This window comes from Cyanistes caeruleus, chromosome 1 (assembly GCF_971803275.1).
Source record: "Cyanistes caeruleus chromosome 1, bCyaCae1.hap1.1, whole genome shotgun sequence".
Taxonomy (NCBI): domain Eukaryota; kingdom Metazoa; phylum Chordata; class Aves; order Passeriformes; family Paridae; genus Cyanistes; species Cyanistes caeruleus.
The window spans coordinates 152,590,306-152,615,377 of NC_141701.1; the positions used below are offsets into that span (position 1 = coordinate 152,590,306).

Sequence of the window (25,072 nt, forward strand, 5' to 3'; positions counted from 1 at the left end):
CGGCACTGCAGCACCGCGACACCGCGGCACCGCGACACCGCGACACTGCAGCACCGCGACACCGCGACACCGCGACACTGCAGCACCGCGGCACCGCGACACCGCGACACCGCGACACCGCGACACTGCAGCACCGCGACACCGCGACACCGCGACACTGCAGCATCGCGACACCGCGGCACCGCGACACCGCGGCACTGCAGCACCGCGACACCGCGACACCGCGACACTGCAGCATCGCGACACCGCGACACCGCGGCACCGCGACACCGCGGCACCGCGACACCGCGACACCGCGACACCGCGACACGGCTCAGCGGGGCTCAGTAAAGGCGATGCCACCTCCCCTGTCCCCGTGTCGGTCACTCCGTGGCCAGCAGGATGTCCCAGCCGGTCCCCGGCTGTCGCGACATTTAATGACGGTGACAGCCGAGGGGTGGCTCCGGGCTGTCACTCCGCCCGGGTGGTGACACAGAGCCGGGGGTCTCTCTCGGCTTTATTGGGGCACCTACGGGGGGGGACATGCAGGGTGACATGGGACAAACACAGCACGCGCCACCCCCGCGTCCCCTCCCTGTGCGAGGGGTGACACCGCCGTGTGACACCCGGCTGGGCGGGGGGACGCGCGGCTCGGGGGTCGCACGGGAAGGGACACACGGAGGTTCCCGACCCCTCCCTCGGCCGGGACACCGAGGGACAACACGGAGCCACCAGGCCCCAGCGGGGCTCACACCGGGGCTGGCCTGGACAGCGGGGGGACAGCGGGGGGACACGGGGGGGACAGCGGGGGGACACCGGGGGGGACACGGGGGGGACACGGTGGGGACACGGGGGGACAGCGGGGATATGGTGGGGACACGGTGGGGACACGGGGGGACAGCGGGGGGACAGCGGGGGGACACGGGGGGGACACGGGGGGACACGGAGGGGACAGCGGGGGGACACGGGGGGGACAGCAGGGATATGGTGGGGACACGGGGGGGACACGGTGGGGACACAAACACGGGGGGGGCAACACGTGTGTCCCAGCACAGCGGGACCCCCCGACACACACGTGACATCCTGGGGACAGGAGCTGGGGACACACCTGTGCACACCTGTAACACACACACAGACACTGCACACCTGTACACACACACCTGTACACACACACACACACACACACACCTGTACACACACACAGTGCACACACACCTGTACACACACGCAGTGCACACACACCTGTACACACACGCAGTGCACACCTGTACACACATACACAGTGCACACACACACCTGTACACACACGCAGTGCACACCTGTACACACACACAGTGCACACACACCTGTACACACACGCAGTGCACACACACCTGTACACACACGCAGTGCACACCTGTACACACATACACAGTGCACACACACACCTGTACACACACACAGTGCACACCTGTACACACACACAGTGCACACACTCAGTGCACACACACCTGTACACACACACACACACCTGTACACACACACACACACACAGAGTGCACACCTGTACACACACACACACCTGTACACACACACCTGTACACACACACAGTGCACACCTGTACACACACACACTGCACACCTGTACACACACACAAAGACACACACTCAGTGCACACACACCTGTACACACACACACACACACACACCTGTCACACACACACACCTGTGCACACACACACCTGTACACACACACACCTGCACACACGCACAGTACACACACACACACCTGTCACACACACACACCTGTGCACACACACACACCTGTACACACACACCTGTACACACACACCTGTACACACACACCTGTAACACACACACCTGTCACACACACACACCTGTACACACACACACACCTGTACACACACACCTGTACACACACACACACCTGTACACACACACACACACACACACACACCTGTACACACACACACACCTGTGCACACACACACACACACCTGTACACACGCACACACCTGTGCACACACACACCTGTACACACACACCTGTGCACACACACCTGTACACACACACCTGTACACACACACCTGTACACACACACCTGTGCACACACACCTGTACACACACACCTGTACACACACACCTGTGCACACACACCTGTACACACACACACACCTGTGCACACACACACACACACACACCTGTACACACACACCTGCACACACACCTGTACACACACACACACACACACCTGTACACACACACACACCTGTACACACACACACACACCTGTACACACACACCTGTACACACACACACACCTGTACACACACACACACACCTGTACACACACACCTGTACACACACACCTGTACACACACACCTGTACACACACAGAGTGCACACCTGTACACACACACACAGACCTGTGCACACACACACACCTGTACACACACACCTGTAACACACACACACACAGTGCACACACACACAGACCTGTGCACACACACACAGAGTGCACACACACAGTGCACACACACACCTGTACACACACACACACCTACACACACACACCTGTACACACACACACACACACCTGTACACACACACACAGACCTGTGCACACACACACAGAGTGCACACACACAGTGCACACACACACACACACACCTACACACACACACCTGTACACACACACACACCTGTACACACACAGTGCACACACACACACACCTACACACACACACCTGTACACACACACACACCTGTGCACAAACACACACACACAGAGTGCGCACACACACCTGTACACACACACACACACACACCTGTACACACACACACACACCTGTGCACCCCCCGCCGCCCCGGGGCTCGGCGAGCAGCAGCAGCAGCAGCAGGAGGAGGAGGAGGAGGAGGAGGAGGAGGAGGAGGAAGAGCAGCACAGTCAGTCCAGGGCAGGGGGCCCCAGCATGAGGGGGGATCCCGGGGGGTCCCAGGGACCCCAAGTTCCTCCCCTGGCACCGGGGGCAGTGTCCGTGGGGGCGGGCCAGGGCCGGGGCCGGGGGAGGGCTCTGGGGGTCCCCGGGGCTGGCAGTGCTGTGTCCCCCCATTCCGGCCTCGGGGGTCCCACGGCCTGGCTCTGGGGGTCCCACATGCTGGGGACAGGGGTCCTGCGGCTCCGGGGCTCCCACGTGCCAGGCTCCGGGGGTCCCGGGGGGCCCGGCTTCCAGGGGGCCGAGGACTCTGGGGGTCCCACGTTCCGGGGTTGGGGTCCCAGGGCTCCAGGACTTCCAGAGCTCCAGGGGTCCCCCGGCCCAGAGCCGGGGGTGCTGTGACTCCGGGGGTCCCGGCTCGTGGCGTCCAGGGCTGCCGAGCCCAGGGGTCCGGGGGTCCCGCACTCCGGGCTCAGGGGTCCCAAGTCCTGGGTTTCGGGGACCCCACGTCCTGGGCTCCGAGGGCTGCGGGGGTCCCGCGTTCCGGGGTCGGGGGTCCCGGGGTTCCGGGGGTCCCGCCGCGCCCCGGCGCTCCCATTAGCTGCCGGGGTCGGAGCAGTGTCTCTGGAGCGGGGGGGTCCCCGGGGGGGTCCCCGCGGGGGGGGGCAGCGCCCCGGGCAGGGAGCGGCGCCGAGGGGGGGGCGGCTCCAGCAGCAGCACCACGTCCGGGGGGTCCGGGGCGCGCGGGGGGCGCGGGACCTGCGGAACGGGGGGGGCAGTGTCGGGGGGGGGGCACCGCTGCCAGCGCCGGGGGCTCGGGGTGCGCCCCCCCGGCACCCCCAGGGGGGACCCCCGCGCACAGAGGGGCTGCAGGACGCACGGGAGGGCGGCACCCCGAATGTGGGGGGCTCAGGGGTGACCCCGAGCCAGAGCCTGTTTGACTCTGGGTGGAGCAGGCCCAAAGCAGGGGTCCCCCGGGGTCCCTCACCTGAGCGAGCGGGCGGATGGGGGTGATGGGCAGGGTGGGGGGCAGCGGCTGGTGCGGGGAGCTGACGGTGCTGTAGGCGGGGGGCACCAGCACCTGGCGCTGCAGCAGCTGCACGATGGACGCGATGTCCGAGCTCAGCCGGGATTCCAGCCTGCAACAGCCGCGCGGGAGCGGCGGGAACACGAGGAGACCTGGGACCCCCGCCCCGGCCCGGCACCGCCCCCGGACCCCCATCCCTGCACCGCCCCCGGACCCCCAACCCCAGCCCTGCACCGCCCCCAGGACCCCCAGCCCCATCCCTGCACCGCCCCCGGACCCCCATCCCTGCACCGCCCCAGGACCCCCAGCCCTGCACCGCCCCCGGACCCCCGCCCCAGCCCTGCACCGCCCCCGGACCCTCAGCCCCATCCTTGCACCGCCCCCAGGACCCCCAACCCCATCCCTGCACCGCCCCAGGACCCCCAGCCCTGCACCGCCCCAGGACCCCCACCCCTGCACCGCCCCAGGACCCCCAGCCCCATCCCTGCACCGCCCCCGGACCCCCAGCCCCATCCCTGCACCGCCCCCGGACCCCCAACCCTGCACCGCCCCAGGACCCCCACCCCTGCACCGCCCCCAGCCCCAACCCTGCACTGCCCCCGGACCCCCAGCCCTGCACCGCCCCAGGACCCCCCGCCCCATCCCTGCACCGCCCCCGGACCCCCAGCCCTGCACCGCCCCAGGACCCCCAACCCCAACCCTGCACCGCCCCCAGCCCCATCCCTGCACCGCCCCCGGACCCCCATCCCTGCACCGCCCCCAACCCCATCCCTGCACCGCCCCAGGACCCCCCGCCCCAGCCCTGCACCACTCCAGGACCCCCAGCCCTGCACCGCCCCCGGACCCTCAGCCCCAGCCCTGCACCGCCCCCGGACCCCCATCCCTGCACCGCCCCCAGGACCCCCAACCTCTGCCCCCGTCCCACCCCTCTCTCAGCTGGGGGGGGGGGATCTCCCCTTCCTCCTTCTCCTGGTTCTCCAGACCCCCCGGCAATGGGGGGGGCCTCCCACGGGGTCCCACTGGCCCAAGCCCCCCCAGGTGCCACCCGAGCCCCCCGGATTTACCTGTTGAGCTGTTTCTGGAGCAGATCCAAGCGGGACTCCAGGTCAGAGCGCTGCCGGCGGGTCAGGCTCGGGGGGGGATTTGGGGGAGCCCCGTGGGAACAACGGGGGAGCTCCTGGTACTGGCGGCCCCGGGTGTCACCCCAAAAACTGAAGATGTTGGAGACCCCCGAGAAGGCGCCTGGAAAAGCAGGGGGGTGAATGAGTTTGGGGGGGGGTGAAGTGAGAGGGGAGGTTGGGGGGATCCAGGGGATTGGGGAAGGGTGGGGAGGGGGGGCCGAGGCTTTTGGGGGGGTTTAGAACCCCCCCAGCCCAATCAGAGACCCCTACCCTCATCTGAGGGGGTGCAGGGGCAGCTGCTGGGGGAGGGCTGAGAATGGGGGGTTCAAGGTTTAGGGGGGTCTGCAGGACCCTGAGCGGGGGGGGAGGGAATGGGGAACCCCCGCCCCATCCCAACTTTCAGCTGCAGATTTTGGGGGGGTCTGCAGGACCCTGAGCGGGGGGGGAGGGAATGGGGAACCCCCGCCCCATCCCAACTTTCAGCTGCAGATTTTGGGGGGTCTGCAGGACCCTGAGCGAGGGGGAGGGAATGGGGGACCCCCACTCCCAGCTGAGGGGGGCACAGGGGAGCAGTGGCGGGTGCTGGACGGGGATGGGGCTTGGGGCAGGGCTGGGGACCGCAGTGCCCAAGGGTTTCTGGGGTGTCCTCTGAGCCCCGAGGGAGGGAGGGGGGTGAAGGGGAAGGGGCCGCCCCCCGCCCTGAGCCCCCCGACCCACCTGAGAGGGGGTTGCACATATCGCCGCCCTCCCGCTCCTCGGGCTCGGGGGGAGCCGGGGGGGCGCTGCGGAACGGGGACAGCGCGGTGGCCCCCGGGGGAGGCGCGGGGGGCTCCTCCTCGTCACTCGAGCCGCAGCTGGAGGGGCTGGGGGGGTCCCACTCGGCCGGGCCTCGGGGGGCTCCGGGGGCTTGGCCCCCCCCGCCGTCCCCCCGCAGCGCCCGGGACTCCCCGGGACTGGCGGCATCTGCAGGGGACAGGCCGGGGTCAGGGTGGGCCTGGGCTCAGCCCGGGGGTCCCGGCCCCCCGACCCCACCTTTCTCGGGGCGCCGGCGGAAGGAGAGCTTGCGGCGCCGCAGGCGGGAGAAGCCCCCGTCCAGCTCGTCACTGCCCGGGGAGCCGGGGATCATGTTGGTCTGCGGGGACACGGGGGCGCTCGGGGGGCTGCGGGACCCCTCCAGCGCCCTCAGGACCCCCCCCCCCCATCTCTCAGCCCCTCGCAATTCGCTCAGCGCCCCCAACCTGCTCAGGACCCCCAGCTCCTCTCGGGGCCCTCCTGCCTTGCTCGGAATCCCTCAGGAGCCCCTCAAGCCGCTCCCAACTCCCCCCATTTCCTCAAGACTCCCGGTTTGCTCGGGACCCTCCGAACTGCTCAGGACCCTCCCCCTTTCCCCCCCAGCTTGCTCAGAACTCCCTCGTTTGCTCAGGACCACCAAATTTCGGGACCTCCCGCTTCACCTGCACCTCCCACCTCGCCACCCCTGCCCCGCGGCCCCCTCACGTCGCGCAGGTTGAAGGTGATCTCCAGGGTGCCCCAGAAGCGGTCCGAGAACTCGGGGTACATGTCCAGCACCTCGAGCAGGTCCTCCCGCAGGATCTTGTGCAGGTCGCAGTAGGTGAGAGCCCGAACGTCCGCCCGCGACTTCCCGGGCCGGGCGTGCAGGTGCAGCGGCTCCCCGAACGTGTCGTTCTTACCTGGCGGGTGCGGGGGTCACGGCGGGGCTCGGGGGGTCCCTGCACTGCCCCCCGCAGCCGCACAGCTCCCCCCGCCCGGGGGAACCGGGGGGTTCCGGCCACGGAGGGAGGGGGCACGACAGGGCTGGGGGGGCGCTCAAGGTGACCCCCAAAGCTGGGGGGGCTCCGGGAGGGGCGGGAGTCGCTCGGGGTCCCTGGGGCACACGCGGGACGTGCACGGGACTGGGGGGGCCCCCGGGGGTCCCCAAAAGGCGGGGGCAGCGTGCGGTTCCGGGGGGGTCCCAGCATGGGGGGGATCCCTTGGGGGGCAGGGGGGGTCACCCCAGGACTCGGGCCGTGTCCGGGAGCCGGGGTGTCACCCTGGGGGCGCCCAGGGCGGCGCAGGACCCTCGAGGGGGGCGGCTGCCCCACGGGACCCCCGGGCCGCTTCTGGGGGCTCACCCAGGATGGCGACCACGACGTCGCCGCGCAGGATCTCGATGGAGCCGCGGGAGATGAAGTAGAGCGCGGTGAGCACGTCCCCAGCGTGAACCAGGGTGTCCCCGGGGGGGGCGTGAGTCGTCTTGAACTTCATGGCCAGCGCCCGCAGGCAGCCCTTGGTGGCCCCGCGGAACGGGGCGCAGTTCTGCAGCAGGCTGCGGTTCAGGTGCAGGCAGATGTCGGCCTGCAGGCACTCGGGGAACCCCTTCAGCACCTGGGGGGGCACGGGGGGGCGGGGGTCAGGGGTTTGGGGGCTCCCGGAGGGTCTCGCCGCGTTCTGGAAACGCCGGCTGAGTTATGGATGCTAGCTTTGGAACAGGCTGCAGAGAGCTGCAGAAACTGCAGCCCCACGGCCTCTCAGTCCTGCCTGAGAAGCTAGCCTGGGAAATTCATAGGAGGATTTCAAAACAATCCTCAGAGACAGCAAACAACTGCCAGGTGCTGTTTGTCTGCCAGGTGCTGTTTGTCTGTCCTCTTGTTCTCCTTGCAGGAGAGGGTCAGGGGGCAGAGTGCCCCTGACCAATGATGGTGATGAAGCACTTCGTTAACCAATTAGAGTTTCCTTTCTGTGCTTTCCACGGATCTGTCTATAAGACAGAGCTGAAGCAATAAACTGGGAATTCTCGTGTTGTGACTCCCTTGAGAGTCCCGTGTCGTTCTTCCTCGCCGTTCCCAATCGGAGCGACAGCTGAGGGCCGGGGGGGTTTGGGGGTGCCGGGGGGGGTTTGGGGGTTTGGGGGGGGTTTGGGGGTGCCGGGGGGGGTTTGGGGGTGCCGGGGGGGGCGGTTTGGGGGTGCCGGGGGGGTTTGGGGGTGCCAGGGGGGGTTTGGGGGTGCCGGGGGGGGTTTGAGGGGTGCCGGGGGGGGGGTTTCGGGGTGCCGGGGGGGGTTGGGGGTGCCGGGGGGGGTTTAGGGGTGCCGGGGGGGGGGGTTTGGGGGTGCCGGGGGGGGTTTGGGGGTGCCGGGGGGGGGGGTTTGGGGGTGCCGGGGAGGGTTTGGCGGTGCCGGGAGGGGGTTGGGGGTGCCGGGGGGGGGTTTGGGGGTCTCACCGCGTTCATGTCGATGCCGTTGGTGTAGGACCAGGCGTGCTGGAAATGCCGGCTGAGGGCCGGGGGGGGCGGTTTGGGGGTGCCGGGGGGGTTTGGGGGTACCAGGGCGGTTTGGGGGTGCCGAGGAGGGTTTGGGGGTGCCGGGGGGGGTTTGGGGGTCTCACCGCGTTCATGTCGATGCCGTTGGTGTAGGACCAGGCGTGCTGGAAGTACTCCTCGAGGCGCTGGCGCAGCGGGTTGGGGATCTGGTGGAAGCGGATGAACTCGCGCACCCGCAGCATCTGCGTGTGGTAGCGCGCCGTGCCGGAGTACAGCCGCTGGATGATGGCAGACACGTTCCCGAAGATGCTGGCGTACATCAGCGCTGGGGGGGCAGGGTCAGGGGGGCTCTGCGCCCCCAAGCCCCCCCAAACCCCCCACTGCCACCCCCCGGGCCGGGGGCGCGGGGTCCCCGTGTCCCCAAGTCCGAGCAGCGGGAGGCGATGCGGTGATCCCAGAGCTGCTGCCGTGCATCAGTGCAGGGGGATCTGCACCCCGAAACCGCCCAGAACCCCCCAGAACCCCCCAAAACCCCCAAAACCCCCCAAAACTCCCCAAGTCCGAGCAGCGGGAGGCGGTGCGGTGATCCCAGAGCTGCTGCCGTGCACCAGTGCAGGGGGATCTGCACCCCCAAACCTCCCCAGAACCGCCCAGAACCCCCCAAACCCCCCAAACCTCCCCAAACCCCCCAAAACTCCCCAAGTCCGAGCAGCAGGAGGCGGTGCAGTGATCCCAGAGCTGCTGCTGTGCATCAGTGCCGGGGGATCTGCACCCCCAAACCCCCCAGAAACCCCCAAACCTCCCAAAACCGCCCAGAACCCCCCAAACCCCCCAAACCTCCCAAAACTCCCCAAACCTCCCCAAGTCCGAGAGCGGGAGGTGGTGTGGTGCTCCCAAAGCTGCTGCCGTGCACCAGTGCCGGGGGCTCTGCACCCCCAAACCTCCCCAAACCCCCCCAAAGCCCCCCCCAAACCCCCCCAGGCCCCTCAAACCTCCCCAAACCCCCCCCGCTGGCAGGGCTGTGGTGTGGGGTGCCCATCATCATGGAGGGTGCCCACTGTCGTGGGGTCTCCGTTGTCACTGGGGGTCCCCAGCATCACAGGGGGGTCCCTTTGTCACACGGCCTCCAAATCCCTCCCGGGACGGGGACTCCACCCCTGCCCTGGCAGCTGGGCCGGGCCTGCACTGCCCTTCCCAGGAAGGAATTGTCCCAATTTCCACCCTGAGCCTGCCTGGCCCAGCCTGAGCTGTTCCCTCTCCTCCTGTCCCTGTTCCCTGGGAGCAGATCCCAAATCCCCCCCGGCTGTCCCCTCCTGCCAGGGACTTGTGCAGAGCCAGAAATTCCCCCTGAGCCTCCTTTGCTCCAGCCTGAGCCCCTTCCCAGCTCCCTCAGCAATTCTCCAGCCCCTTCCCAGCTCCCTCAGCCCCTCCTGGGGCTCCAGATCCTTCCCTGAACACACCCCAGCCTCTCCTGGGCTCTCCAGGATTCCAGGGGGTCCCTCAGGAAGGCCAGCACAGGGGACAATCCCTGCCCAGGGGGACAATCCCTGCCCTGGGGGACAATCCCTGCCTTGAGGGACAATCCCTGCCTTGGGGGACAATCCCTGCCCAGGGGGACAATCCCTGCCCTGGGGCTGTGCCCACACTGGGGCTGGCACAGCCCAGGGACCATCGGCCTCCTGCCCCCCTGAGCACCCCTGGGCCCCCCTGGGCCCCCCTGGGCTCGTGTCCAGCCCCTGTCACAGCACCCCCAGGGCCTTTCCCAGGTTCCCAGCCCCCGTGCCCAGTCTGGAGCGTTCCGTGGGGCTGCTGTGACCCTCAGGTGTCCCCAGCCCGTGGATCCGGATCCCCCTGCAGAGCCTCCCGAGCCCAGCACAGGCACATCCCCCGCCTGTGTCACCTGAGCACAGGCAGACAGGTGTCCCCGACCCCCGGAGCGCCGGTGAAGGGGTCAAACCCCCAAAACTGAGCCCAGGGGGGCTCCCACACCGCCCCCTCCGCCGTGTGTGGGTACAGATCCAGGTGTCACCCGCGCGTGTGTGGATGTGCACACACGGCTCTGCACACACCCGGGTGCACTCACACCCAGGTGCTCTCACACCCACGGGCACTCACACCCAGGGGCACTCACACCCAGGTGCTCTCACACCCAGGGGCACTCACACCCAGGTGCACTCACACCCAGGTGCTCTCACACCCAGGGGCACTCACACCCACGGGCACTCACACCCGGGTGCACTCACACCCACGGGCACTCACACCCAGGTGCACTCACACCCAGGTGCACTCACACCCAGGTGCACTCACACCCACGGGCACTCACACCCAGGTGCACTCACACCCAGGTGCACTCACACCCAGGGGCACTCACACCCAGGTGCACTCACACCCAGGTGCACTCACACCCAGGTGCACTCACACCCAGGTGGACTCACACCCAGGTGCACTCACACCCACGGGCACTCACACCCAGGTGCTCTCACACCCACGGGCACTCACACCCACGGGCACTCACACCCAGGTGCACTCACACCCAGGTGCTCTCACACCCACGGGCACTCACACCCAGGTGCACTCACACCTACAGGCACTCACACCCAGGTGCACTCACACCCAGGTGCTCTCACACCCAGGGGCACTCACACCCAGGTGCACTCACACCCACGGGCACTCACACCCAGGTGCACTCACACCCAGGTGCACTCACACCCAGGTGCACTCACACCCACGGGCACTCACACCCAGCTGCTCTCACACCCAGGTGCTCTCACACCCAGGGGCACTCACACCCAGGTGCACTCACACCCAGGTGCTCTCACACCCAGGTGCACTCACACCCATGGGCACTCACACCCAGGTGCACTCACACCCAGGTGCACTCACACCCACGGGCACTCACACCCAGGTGCACTCACACCTAGGTGCACTCACACCCACGGGCACTCACACCTAGGTGCTCTCACACCCACGGGCACTCACACCCAGGGGCACTCACACCCAGGTGCACTCACACCCAGGGGCACTCACACACACGGGCACTCACACCCAGGGGCACTCACACCCACGGGCACTCACACCCAGGTGCTCTCACACCCACGGGCACTCACACCCAGGTGCACTCACACCCAGGTGCTCTCACACCCAGGTGCACTCACACCCAGGTGCACTCACACCCACGGGCACTCACACCCAGGTGCACTCACACCCAGGTGCTCTCACACCCACGGGCACTCACACCCAGGTGCACTCACACCCAGGTGCACTCACACCCAGGTGCACTCACACCCAGGTGCACTCACACCCACGGGCACTCACACCCAGGTGCACTCACACCCAGGTGCTCTCACACCCAGGTGCACTCACACCCAGGTGCTCTCACACCCACGGGCACTCACACCCACGGGCACTCACACCCAGGTGCTCTCACACCCAGGTGCACTCACACCCAGGTGCTCTCACACCCACGGGCACTCACACCCAGGTGCACTCACACCCAGGTGCTCTCACACCCACGGGCACTCACACCCAGGTGCTCTCACACCCAGGTGCACTCACACCCAGGTGCACTCACACCCGGGTGCTCTCACACCCAGGTGCACTCACACCCACCTTGGGGGTGCAGACGAGGCTGCCCAAGGCCCTGGGTGCTGTCAGGCACACCTGGATGTGTACACGGGTGTGCACAGGTACACCCACAGGTGTGCGGATACACCCACAGGTGTGCAAATACACCCACAGGTGTGCAGGTACACCCACAGGTGTGCAGGTACACCCACAGGTGTGCACAGATACACACACGGGTGTGCACAGATACACCCACAGGTGTGCAGGCACACCCACAGGTGTGCAAATACACACACACGTGTGCAGGTACACCCACAGGTGTGCAGGTACACACACAGGTGTGCAGGTACACCCACGGGTGTGCACAGATTCACCCACGGGTGTGCACAGATACACACACAGGTGTGCAGGTACAATCACAGGTGTGCACAGGGACGCCCATGGGTGTGTGCAGGTACACACACAGGTGTGCAGGCACACCCACAGGTGTGCACAGATACACACACAGGTGTGCACAGATACACACACAGGTGTGCACAGATACACCCATGGGTGTGAGCAGGTACACCCACAGGTGTGCACAGATACACACACAGGTGTGCACAGATACACACACAGGTGTGCACAGATACACACACAGGTGTGCAGGTACACCCACAGGTGTGCACAGATACACCCACGGGTGTGCAGGTACACCCACAGGTGTGCACAGATTCACCCACGGGTGTGCACAGATACACCCACAGGTGTGCACAGGTACACCCACAGGTGTGCAGATACACCCACAGGTGTGCACAGATACACACACAGGTGTGCAGGCACACCCACAGGTGTGCACAGATACACACACAGGTGTGCACAGATACACACACAGGTGTGCACAGGTACACCCACAGGTGTGCACAGATACACCCACATGTGTGCACAGATACACCCATGGGTGTGCACAGATACACACACAGGTGTGCACAGATACACCCACAGGTGTGCACAGATACACACACAGGTGTGCACAGATACACCCACAGGTGTGTACAGATACACCCACAGGTGTGCACAGATACACCCACAGGTGTGCACAGATACACACACAGGTGTGCACAGATACACACACAGGTGTGCAGGTACACCCACAGGTTTGCAGATACACAGGTGTGCAGAGGTACTCCCACGGGTGTGCACAGATACACACACAGGTGTGCGCAGGTACACCCACAGGTGTGCACAGGTACACCCACAGGTGTGCAGGCACACACACAGGTGTGCACAGGTACACCCACAGGTGTGCACAGATACACCCACAGGTGTGCACAGATACACACACAGGTGTGCACAGGTACACCCACGGGTGTGCACAGGTACACCCACAGGTGTGCACAGGTACACCCACGGGTGTGCACAGGTACACCCACGGGTGTGCACAGGTACACCCACGGGTGTGCACAGATACACACACAGGTGTGGGCACACCCACAGGTGTGTACAGATACACCCACAGGTGTGCACAGGTACACCCACAGGTGTGCACAGATACACCCACAGGTGTGCACAGGTACACCCACAGGTGTGCAGGCACACACACAGGTGTGCACAGGTACACCCACAGGTTTGGGCACACCCACAGCACTCCGCACACCCCCTCAGGGGCTCTCACACCCCACGGGCACTCACATCCGATCAACATGACGCAGATGGAGAAGATCTTCTCGGAGTTGGTGTTGGGGGACACGTTGCCGAAGCCGACGCTGGTGAGGCTGCTGAAGGTGAAGTAGAGCGCGGTGACGTACTTGTCCTTGATGGAGGGCCCCGAGGTGCCGTTGATGGGTTTGCCGATCTGCTGGCCCAGCGCGTGCAGCCAGCCCGTGCGCTGCCCCTCCACGTTGCCGATGGCGTACCAGATGCAGGCCAGCCAGTGGGCGATGAGTGCGAAGGTGCACATGAGCAGGAACAGCACGGCCGCGCCGTACTCCGAGTAGCGGTCCAGCTTCCGCGCCACGCGCACCAGCCGCAGCAGCCGCGCCGTCTTCAGCAGCCCGATCAGCGTCGTGGTCTGCAGGAAGGCACCCAAAGGGTTACGGGGGGCGGAGGGACCCCCAGGACCCCCGGGAGGGTGAGGGGGGTCTGTCCCCTCTCCCCACAGCAGCCCGATGAGCGTTGCGGTCAGGGGCACGGGGGAAAGGGGGCTCGGCGGTGAGGAGACACCCTCAGAACCCCGGAGGGGCGGGGGGTCCCTGGCCCAAGGCAGGCACCTCCATCCCGGGGGTCTCCCCCTGCCCCGGGTGCCCCCCAGGGCGGAGGTGTCTGGGCAGGGAGGAAAGGGGGGGTCACCGGGCCAGAGAACTCCCACAGGTCCCTGGTAGGGCACAGGGTGCCAGGAGCCCCTGTCCCCGCTCCCCGTGCCAGCCCCAGGTGCCCCTGGTGTCCCACCCAGAGCAGAGGGGGTCTGGGAAGGAGTCACCGGTGCTGTCCTAGCCCGGGGGTGCTGTGGGACCCCCAGACACTCCCCACGGGAGGAACCGGCTCCCAGGGAACAGCTCCCAGCACCCCAGCACCGGGGGCACAGCTGGGACCCCCAAACACAACCCCCAGCACCAAAGCAGCCCAGGCAGCGCCGCCCCGTCTGCGCCCCCATGTCACCTCCTCGGAGCCAGAGCCGAAGATGAGCAGGTCGAAGGGAATGGCGGCCACCATGTCGATGAGGAACCAGCCCTTGAAGTAGTGGATGGCGATCTTGGCGGGGTGGCTCACCACCTCCTCGTTGGAGTTGACGTAGGTGGTGCGGAAGTTGATGAGGATGTCGATGATGAACATGATGTCCACGATGAGGTCCACCACGTTGAGGGGGCTGCAGGAGTAGCCGCAGTGGTGGCGCTGGGCCTCCTCGGAGTCACTGAGCAGGAAGGCGGCCGAGTAGGGCGTGAAGATGGCCGTGTAGATGACCAGCAGCAGGATCAGCCAGTCCCACACGGCCTTGAAGGGGCTGTAGTGCAGGATGGTCCAGCGGTGGATGCGCGGCGCCTGCAGCTTGTACTCGGGGAGCACATCGGCACCCAGGGACAGCACCTGGGGACAGGGGACACGGGGGGTCAGCCCTGCCCCCCAGCACCCCGCGGGACTGAGCTCCTGTGGCCCCAACCCCGAGCAGTGTGCTGCCTGGGGACGTGGCTCGGTGGCCCTGGCCGCGGTGGGTCAGCGCTGGACCCGCTGCTTTGAGGGGTCCTTTACAGCCTCAGCAGTTCTGTGAGTCGGGGGTGAGGGGGGACCCCAGCAGGGGGGCTGCAGGGGGAGCAGACCCCCAGGCCGGGGAGAGGTGGGGACACGGCTCGGGGGCGTTGGCTCAGCACTGGACCCGGTGGCCTTAAAGGTCCTTCCCAAAGCTGGTTCTGTGACTCGGGGGTGACCCCAGCACAGGCCATGGGGGTGCAGGGACACCACCACGTGTGACCAGGGGAACAGCTGGAGGCCACGGGGGGGACAAAGCCCCCCACACACACCACAGAGCTGCCCCACAGCCCCCTCCTGCCCCACAAATACCACCAGGGCACTTCCCACCCCAACAGCCACGATGCTGCCCCGGGCCCCGGCTCTGTGCCCCCCAGCCACGGCCATCCCCAGCCTCCGTCAGGGGCACGGCCTCCCCCCGGCATCTCCGGCTGGGGGGCACCGGCCCCTCCTCCCTGCCCGACAGGGACACCCTGGGGGCACAACCTCGGGGGTCTGGGGCATCCCTGGGGGTGGTCCACAGGGCCCATCACCACGCACAGCCCCGCGGCAAGGTGAGAGGGGATGGGGGGTGACCACGGCCCCCCCATCCTGTGCCCCACAGAGTCACAGCCTCCCTTCTGCCCCACGGGGTCCCCCCGCACCCCCCGGGGGTCCCCTTGCCCCTCCGTGCCCATCGTGGGGCTCCATCTGCTGCTGCCCCACAGGGAGGGGATGGGTGCAATCCCCCCCCCCGCCCCATCGGCCCCCCAGCCCCGAGGGCACCACTGGGGGGGTCGGGGTGACCCCGTCACGCAGAGCCAGAGCTTTATGTAACCCCCCAAACCCTCCCAAACAACAGCCGAGGACACAGCCTGGGGTCCCCACAGCCCCCGCCGGGTCACGGGTGGGCATAGTGCCCCCCCCGCGGCACCCCCGCCCCCCTTGCCGGGTCCCCCGGGGGGCGCAGGCAGGGCCGGTACCGGTACCTTCTCCTCCTGTCCGTGCCCGGTGCCATCGCGGCGGAGCCCCAGGCAGGCGCTGCAGAGCGGGACCCCGGGCATGGGGCAGGGGCCGGGGGGGGGCCCGGGCCGGGGGGGCGCGGGGGAGCCCCCCGGGAACTCCTGCAGCAGCTGCAGGAGCGCGGGCAGCATCCTCGGGGGGGCAGCGGGGGTCAGGGACCCCCCCAGCCCGGCCCCCTGCCCATTGTGTGCCCCGGGACCCCCGGCGGCAGCGGGGACCCCCGGGGACAGCGGGACCCCCGGGGACAGCGGGGACCCCCGGCGCGGTGCGCGCCAGCCGCGCTCCGCCAGAGCCGACAGGAATTATTGGGGCGGAAATTTTTCCCAGGCTGCTCCGCTGCTGCTGCCACGGCCACGGCCAGAGCTGCCCCCCCGAGCCCCCAGCACACACCCCAACAGCCCAACACCCCAACAGCCCAACAGCCCAACAGCCCAACAGCCCAACAGCCCAACAGCCTAACAGCCCAACACCCCAACAGCCCAACAGCCCAACACCCCAACAGCCCAACAGCCCAACAGCCCAACACCCCAACAGCCCAACAGCCCAACAGCCCAACAGCCCCACAGCCCAACATCCCAACAGCCCAGCAGCCCAACAGCCCAGCAGCCCTACACCCCAACAGCCCAACAGCCCAACAGCCCCAAGACCCCAACAGCCCCAAGACCCCAACGGCCCCAAGACCCCAACAGCCCAACAGCCCTACACCCCAACAGCCCTACACCCCAACAGCCCAACAGCCCAGCAGCCCAACAGCCCAACAGCCCTACACCCCAACAGCCCTACACCCCAACAGCCCAACAGCCCTACACCCCAACAGCCCAACAGCCCAACAGCCCCGGCCTCCCTGGAGCACCATGACACACGGTGACATGCGGTGACACATGGTGACACGCAGCGATACACGGTGACACGCCGCAGGGGTCGGCGACACAGTGGGGACAGCGGTGTGGCCATGGGTGCCCACGGGTGACACGGCACGAGGTGGGACATGGCACAACCCCCCGGCACCTCAAGGGCACCTCAAGGGCACCAACACCTGCCCAGGTGTGCGGGGAGAGCGCCCGAGTACGGCAACGAGCAGGGAGTCAGGGTCCAGGGACACCCAGGGGACACCCAGGGACACCCAGGGGGACACCCAGGGACACCCAGGGACACCCAGGGGACACCCAGGGACACCCAGGGGACACCCAGGGGACACCCAGGGACACCCAGGGACACCCAGGGGACACCCAGGGACACCCAGGGACACCCCAGCCATGTCCTCCCAGCCGTGCAGTGCCCACAGGCTGGGATGCCGTTCCTGTCCTGTTGCCGCAGCCAAAACATTGTCACAGCCCCTCTGGGACACGGGCACTGCCACCTCTGTCCCCAGGGGCCACCAGCTTCGGTGGCCTCGTGGGGCAGCGGGAACAGCCACGTGGTGACGGGATATGTGGTGTGGGAACACACGGTGACACCGCTGGGACACGAGGTGATGGCACCAGGACACGCGGGGACAGGTGGTGACACAGACACACAGTGCCGGGGACACAGTGATGGTACTGGGACACGCGGTGACAATGGCGGGACACGCGGTGACAATGCCAGGGACACGCGGTGATGGCACAGGGACACGCAGTGACAATGACAGGACATGCAGTGACAATGTCAGGACACGCGGTGACAATGCCAGGACACACAGTGATGGCGCTGGGACACGCAGTGACAATGCTGGGACACACAGTGACAATGCCGGGACACGGGGTGACAATGCTGGGACACACAGTGACAGTGCTGGGGACACACAGTGACAATGCCGGGACACACAGTGACAATGCTGGGGACACACAGTGACAGTGCTGGGGACACACAGTGACAGTGCCGGGACACACAGTGACAATGCTGGGGACATGCAGTGACAGTGCTGGGGACACACAGTGACAATGCTGGGACACACAGTGACAATGCTGGGACACAGTGACAGTGCCGGGACACACAGTGACAGTGCTGGGGACACACAGTGACAGTGCTGGGGACACACAGTGACAGTGCCGGGGACACACAGTGACAGTGCTGGGGACACACGGTGACAATGCTGGGGACACACAGTGACAATGCTGGGGACACACAGTGACAATGCTGGGACACACAGTGACAATGCCGGGACACACAGTGACAGTGCTGGGGACACACAGTGACAATGCTGGGGACACACAGTGACAATGCTGGGGACACACAGTGACAATGCTGGGACACACAGTGACAGTGCTGGGACACACAGTGACAGTGCCGGGACACACAGTGACAATGCCGGGACACACAGTGACAGTGCTGGGGACACACAGTGACAATGCTGGGGACACACAGTGACAGTGACGGGACACACAGTGACAGTGCCGGGACACACAGTGACAATGCTGGGGACACACAGTGACAGTGCTGGGACACACAGTGACAGTGCTGGGACACACAGTGACAATGCTGGGGACACACAGTGACAGTGCTGGGACACACAGTGACAGTGCCGGGACACACAGTGACAATGCTGGGACACACAGTGACAGTGCCGGGACACACAGTGACAATGCTGGGGACACGCAGTGACAGTGCTGGGGACACACAGTGACAATGCCGGGACACACAGTGACAGTGCTGGGACACACAGTGACAATGCCGGGACACGCAGTGACAGTGCTGGGACACACAGTGACAGTGCTGGGGACACACAGTGACAATGCTGGGACACACAGTGACAGTGCTGGGACACACAGTGACAATGCTGGGACATGCAGTGACAGTGCTGGGGACACACAGTGACAATGCCGGGACACACAGTGACAATGCTGGGGACACGCAGTGACAATGCTGGGACACACAGTGACAATGCTGGGGACACACAGTGACAATGCTGGGACACACAGTGACAGTGCTGGGGACACACAGTGACAGTGCTGGGACATGCAGTGACAGTGCTGGGACACGCAGTGACAGTGCTGGGACATGCAGTGACAGTGCTGGGACACACAGTGACAGTGCCGGGACACACAGTGACAGTGCTGGGGACACGCAGTGACAGTGCTGGGGACACACAGTGACAGTGCTGGGACACACAGTGACAATGCTGGGACACACAGTGACAATGCCGGGACACGCAGTGACAGTGCTGGGGACACACAGTGACAATGCTGGGGACACACAGTGACAGTGCTGGGGACACACAGTGACAGTGCTGGGACACACAGTGACAGTGCTGGGGACACACAGTGACAGTGCTGGGACACACAGTGACAATGCTGGGACACACAGTGACAGTGCCGGGACACACAGTGACAATGCCGGGACACACAGTGACAGTGCTGGGACACACAGTGACAATGCCGGGACACACAGTGACAGTGCTGGGGACACACAGTGACAATGCTGGGGACACACAGTGACAGTGCTGGGGACACACAGTGACAGTGCTGGGACACACAGTGACAGTGCTGGGGACACACAGTGACAATGCTGGGGACACACAGTGACAGTGCCGGGACACACAGTGACAGTGCTGGGGACACACAGTGACAGTGCTGGGACACACAGTGACAATGCTGGGACACACAGTGACAGTGCCGGGACACACAGTGACAATGCTGGGACACACAGTGACAGTGCTGGGGACACACAGTGACAGTGCTGGGGACACACAGTGACAGTGCCGGGACACACAGTGACAGTGCTGGGACACACAGTGACAGTGCTGGGACACACAGTGACAATGCTGGGGACACACAGTGACAATGCTGGGACACACAGTGACAGTGCTGGGGACACACAGTGACAGTGCTGGGGACACACAGTGACAGTGCCGGGACACACAGTGACAGTGCTGGGACACACAGTGACAGTGCCGGGACACACAGTGACAGTGCTGGGACACACAGTGACAATGCTGGGACACACAGTGACAATGCTGGGGACACACAGTGACAATGCCGGGAAACAGTGACAGTGCTGGGACACACAGTGACAGTGCTGGGACACGCAGTGACAGTGCTGGGACACACAGTGACAATGCTGGGACACACAGTGACAGTGCTGGGACACACAGTGACAGTGCTGGGGACACACAGTGACAGTGCTGGGACACACAGTGACAATGCTGGGACACACAGTGACAGTGCCGGGACACACAGTGACAATGCTGGGACACACAGTGACAGTGCTGGGGACACACAGTGACAGTGCCGGGACACACAGTGACAGTGCTGGGGACACACAGTGACAATGCTGAGGACACACAGTGACAGTGCTGGGACATGCAGTGACAATGCTGGGACACACAGTGACAATGCCGGGACACACAGTGACAATGCCGGGACACGCAGTGACAGTGCTGGGACACACAGTGACAATGCTGGGGACACACAGTGACAGTGCTGGGACACACAGTGACAGTGCTGGGACACACAGTGACAATGCTGGGACACACAGTGACAATGCCGGGACACACAGTGACAGTGCCGGGACACACAGTGACAGTGCCGGGACACACAGTGACAGTGCTGGGACACACAGTGACACGCGATGACAGCACTGGGACACAGCAGCTCCTGCGTCACAGCCGCCACCCCCACGCGGGGGATTCCCGTGTCACCCGTGTCCCCCCGCAGCGTGTGACAGAGGGACGAGCCCGGAGTGCGGGGGGTCCCGGTCCCCCCCCCGGGGGCTGCACCCCAACACCCCCCGGGTCCCTGGGGTGGGATGGGGGACACGGGGACACGGGGACACGGGGACACGGGGGACACAGGGAGACGGGGACACAGGGACACGGGGGACACGGGGACACGGGGACACGGGGGACACAGGGAGACGGGACACAGGGACATGGGACACAGGGACACGGGGGACACGGGGACACGGGGGTGGCCCTGAGGTGGCCCGGGGGTTACCCTGGGGTGGCCCGGGGGTGGCCCGGGGGTGGCCCTGGGGTGGCCCTGGGGGCACGGGGGTGGCCCTGGGGTGGCCCGGGGGTGGCCCGGGGGTGGCCCTGGGGTGGCCCTGGGGGCACGGGGGTGGCCCTGGGGTGGCCCGGGGGTGGCCCGGGGGTGGCCCTGGGGTGGCCCTGGGGGCACGGGGGTGGCCCGGTGGTGGCCCGGGGGTGGCCCGGTGGTGGCCCGGGGGTGGCCCGGGGGTGGCCCGGGCTGCCATGGCACAGAGCCCCCCCGGCGGGCCCAGCCCGGGGGTGTCCCCGGGAGGTCCCGGAGGGGACCCCAGTGCCGGTCCCGAGACCCCCGTGGCCGTGGCCGGCCCGGGCGGGTGTGAGCGGGGCCGGGGGGCCGGGGGGGCCCGGGGGGGCGGCAGGGAGGGGGCAGGGAGGGGGCAGGGGGCAGGGAGGGGGCAGGGAGGGGACAGGGAGGGAGGAGGGGACAGGGAGGGGGCAGGGAGGGAGGGAGGAGGGGGCCGGGGGGCGGCTGCAGCCACCAGCCGCTCCTGCCGCTAAATTTATCGCAGCTGCCGCGGCAAAGTGGGACAAATCCCGGCCTGCGGCGAGGGGGGCGGGGGGCCCGGGCCGGCAGAAGGCCCCGGGGACAGAGGGGGTCCCGCCGCCTACGGGGAGAGACCCCGGGCCCCCCGGGCCCCCCCCGCTCCTTCCCCACCCCCGTGGGCCGGGGCTGGACCCACACCCCACCCGAACTCCCCCCAGGACGTGACCCCTGTCTGGGGACCCCCGGCCCCGCTGGCCACTGGGATGGGACGGACGGCACGGGAGTGACCGGGACCCCCACTTAGCCCCAGCCCCCCAAAACACAGCCCCAACGCATCAGCCCCACAGATACACCGGCAATCCCCCCAAGGTGCGCCCCCCGCCCCAGCACAGCAGCCCACGCCAGCCCCGGGGGTCCTGGCACCCCCTCCCCGTGCCAGCCCCCCGCACACACAGCGGGACACGCAGAGACCCCCCCGACCCCCAGCCCTGGGGACAGTCCCCAGCCCCTCCCCGCGCCCCCCAGCCCCCCGTGGCAGCGGAGCTCGGGGGTGCCACGAAGAGGGGCTGGGGACACCCCCACGCACGGGCGGGACCCCCACCCCTGGCGCACGGGGCCGATACGCGGCGATGTCCCCCGGAGCCGGTGGCACCCCCCGCCCCGACACCCGTCAGTCACGGTGACACAGATGGCGGCGGTGCCCGCGACACGTTCGGCAACACGCGGCGACACGTCCCGCCCTGGTGACGCGTCCCCGACACCTGCGGTGACACCGACACCCCCCGCCCCCCGCCCCCCGGGCCACCCGGCACCGCACCTGCCGCGACCCAGACACCTGCGCCCACGGCGCACCCCAAATACCCGGGCCGGGACAGGGGCACCCCCGGGCCCCGAGAGCCCCCCACCCCCTGCCGGACCCCCGGCACCCGGACCCAGCCCCCCGGGACCCCCACAGCCCCCCACCCCCTGCCTGAACCCCGGCACCCGGACCCAGCCCCCGGGGACCCTCACAGCCCCCCTGCCTGACCCCCGGCACCCAGCCCCAGCCCCCCGGGACCCCCACAGCCCCCCACCCCCTGCCTGACCCCCGGCACCCGGACCCAGCCCCCCGGGACCCCCGGTGCCCTGACACCCCCTGCCTGACCCCCGGCACCCGGACCCAGCCCCCCGGGACCCCCGGTGCCCTGACACCCCCTCCGGCACTGCCCAGTCCCTGCTCCCGCCGGTGCCCCACGGCGGGACAGCCGGGCACCCGGCAGGGACCCCCAAATCCTGCCCCAGCCGCTACCCCACAGTCCCAGAGCCCCAAATCCTGCCCCAGCCGGTACCCCACAGTCCCAGAGCCCCAAATCCTGCCCCAGCCGCTACCCCACAGTCCCAGAGCCCCAAATCCTGCCCCAGCCGGTACCCCACAGTCCCAGAGCCCCAAATCCTGCCCCAGCCGGTACCCCACAGTCCCAGAGCCCCAAATCCTGCCCCAGCCGGTACCCCACAGTCCCAGAGCCCCAAATCCTGCCCCAGCCGGTACCCCACAGTCCCAGAGCCCCAAATCCTGCCCCAGCACGCACCCGGCACCCACAGGCATCCAACACTGCCGGGTACCTGACAGCCACGGACCCCCGACACCCCCAAGGGCACCCAACACTCGCCCAGCCTGGGTGCCCCACACCTCCCTGGGTGCCCCACACCTGCCTGGGTGCCCCACACGTGCCTGGGTGCCCCACACGTGCCTGGGTGCCCCACACCTCCCTGGGTGCCCCACACGTGCCTGGGTGCCCCACACCTGCCTGGGTGCCCCACACCTGCCTGGGTGCCCCACACGTGCCCTAACACAGACCCTGGCACCCACCCAATGCCCCACCAGGGTCTGAGACCCCCAGACCTCACAAACCTGAACACTGACACCCAGCTCGTCACTGACCCTGAGGCGCTGGGACCCCCGCACCCCTCCAGCCGCTGCCCCCCCATGACATCCCTGTCCCCCTGCAGCTGTCACCCAACGTGGGCACCACCAGGGCAGCACCGGTGGCCAAACAGTGACCCCGAGCACCGGGGGACACCCCGACACAGCAGACACCCCAATAGCACAGACATCCCTCTGCCGGGAGCCCCCCACTTTCCCCCTCCCCGGGGGTACTCACGGCGCTGAGCTGCGGGGTCGCAGCGCCCTCGGGGCCCCCCGACATGGGCGCAGGGGACACAGGGCCACCCTGGGCGGGCAGCGACAGTGGCACCCTCTGCCCGTGGCACCCGTGGCAGGGCAGGGGACAAACCCCGTGACAGGGTGACGTCCCTGTGGGATGGGGTGACGTTCCTGGGGGGCGGTGCGCCCGCCCCAGCTCCGACCGCTACCCGGTGACGCTGGCACTGACCCACACCCGCCCCAAAGCCACCGGCAAGGGAACGGCTACGAGGGGACACACTGGGGACCGCCTGGGACACACTGGGGACCACCTGGGACACGCTGGGGACCACCTGGGACACACTGGGGACCTGCTGAGACACACTGGGGACCGCCTGGGACACACTGGGGACCACCTGGGACACACTGGGGACCTGCTGAGACACACTGGGGACCGCCTGGGACACGCTGGGGACCACCTGGGACACACTGGGGACCGCCTGGGACACGCTGGGGACCGCCTGGGACACACTGGGGACCACCTGGGACACACTGGGGACCGCCTGGGACACGCTGGGGACCTGCTGAGACACACTGGGGACCGCCTGGGACACACTGGGGACCACCTGGGACACACTGGGGACCGCCTGGGACACGCTGGGGACCACCTGGGACACACTGGGGACCACCTGGGGCACACTGGAGACCACCTGGCACACACTGGGGACCACCTGGGACACACTGGGGACCGCCTGGGACACACTGAGGACCTGCTGAGACACACTGGGGACCGCCTGGGACACGCTGGGGACCACCTGGGACACACTGGGGACCGCCTGGGACACACTGGAGACCACCTGGGACACACTGGGGACCTGCTGAGACACACTGGGGACCGCCTGGGGCACACTGGAGACCACCTGGGCCACACTGGGGACCGCCTGGGACACGCTGGGGACCGCCTGGGACACACTGGAGACCACCTGGGGCACACTGGGGACCTGCTGAGACACACTGGGGACCTGCTGAGACACACTGGGGACCACCTGGGGCACACTGGGGACCGCCTGGGATACGCTGGGGACCGCCTGGGACACACTGGGGACCGCCTGGGACACACTGGAGACCACCTGGGACACACTGGGGACCGCCTGGGACACAATGGGGGCCACCTGGGACGCAGCAGAGACCACGCCAGCCACAAGCCGTTACCCCTCGCCACACCACAAGCCACCATGGCACAGCTGGACACGGCACTGGGCCCGGCCATGGCACCGGGTGGGCACTGGGGACCCATGAGGGGGTCGTGCTCCCCAACCCCCGGGGACCCCAGATCCCCCTGGACCCCCAGACTCGCCCACAACCACCAGCGCCCCAAACTCCAGGCGCGG

At 67.3% G+C, this 25,072-nt stretch overlaps 2 protein-coding genes across 2 annotated transcripts in view; both read right to left on the minus strand.

Annotated features, from left to right (window-relative positions):
• Positions 1-437: 437 nt before the first annotated feature.
• On the minus strand, positions 438-3,136 carry LOC147656067 (uncharacterized). Its single transcript, XM_086864394.1, has 5 exons — positions 3,113-3,136; positions 1,875-1,906; positions 1,541-1,577; positions 1,274-1,375; positions 438-1,194 (listed from the first exon to the last, which is right to left on the minus strand). The coding sequence occupies exons 1-5, from the start codon at positions 3,134-3,136 to the stop codon at positions 451-453; spliced, it is 939 nt and encodes a 312-aa protein (XP_086720520.1). The 3' UTR covers positions 438-450.
• KCNH2 (potassium voltage-gated channel subfamily H member 2) overlaps positions 3,093-25,072 on the minus strand; it is a 34,558-nt gene continuing 12,578 nt past the window's right edge. Inside the window, exons 6-15 of the mRNA XM_086852098.1 lie at positions 14,523-14,948; positions 13,557-13,935; positions 8,447-8,646; positions 7,196-7,448; positions 6,561-6,754; positions 6,096-6,195; positions 5,781-6,026; positions 5,007-5,184; positions 3,904-4,054; positions 3,093-3,674 (exon numbers count right to left, since the gene is read on the minus strand). Of these exons, the coding sequence (XP_086708224.1) occupies positions 3,513-3,674; positions 3,904-4,054; positions 5,007-5,184; positions 5,781-6,026; positions 6,096-6,195; positions 6,561-6,754; positions 7,196-7,448; positions 8,447-8,646; positions 13,557-13,935; positions 14,523-14,948 (2,289 nt within the window). The 3' untranslated portion in view covers positions 3,093-3,512. The remainder of the gene's footprint in view (positions 3,675-3,903; positions 4,055-5,006; positions 5,185-5,780; positions 6,027-6,095; positions 6,196-6,560; positions 6,755-7,195; positions 7,449-8,446; positions 8,647-13,556; positions 13,936-14,522; positions 14,949-25,072) is intronic.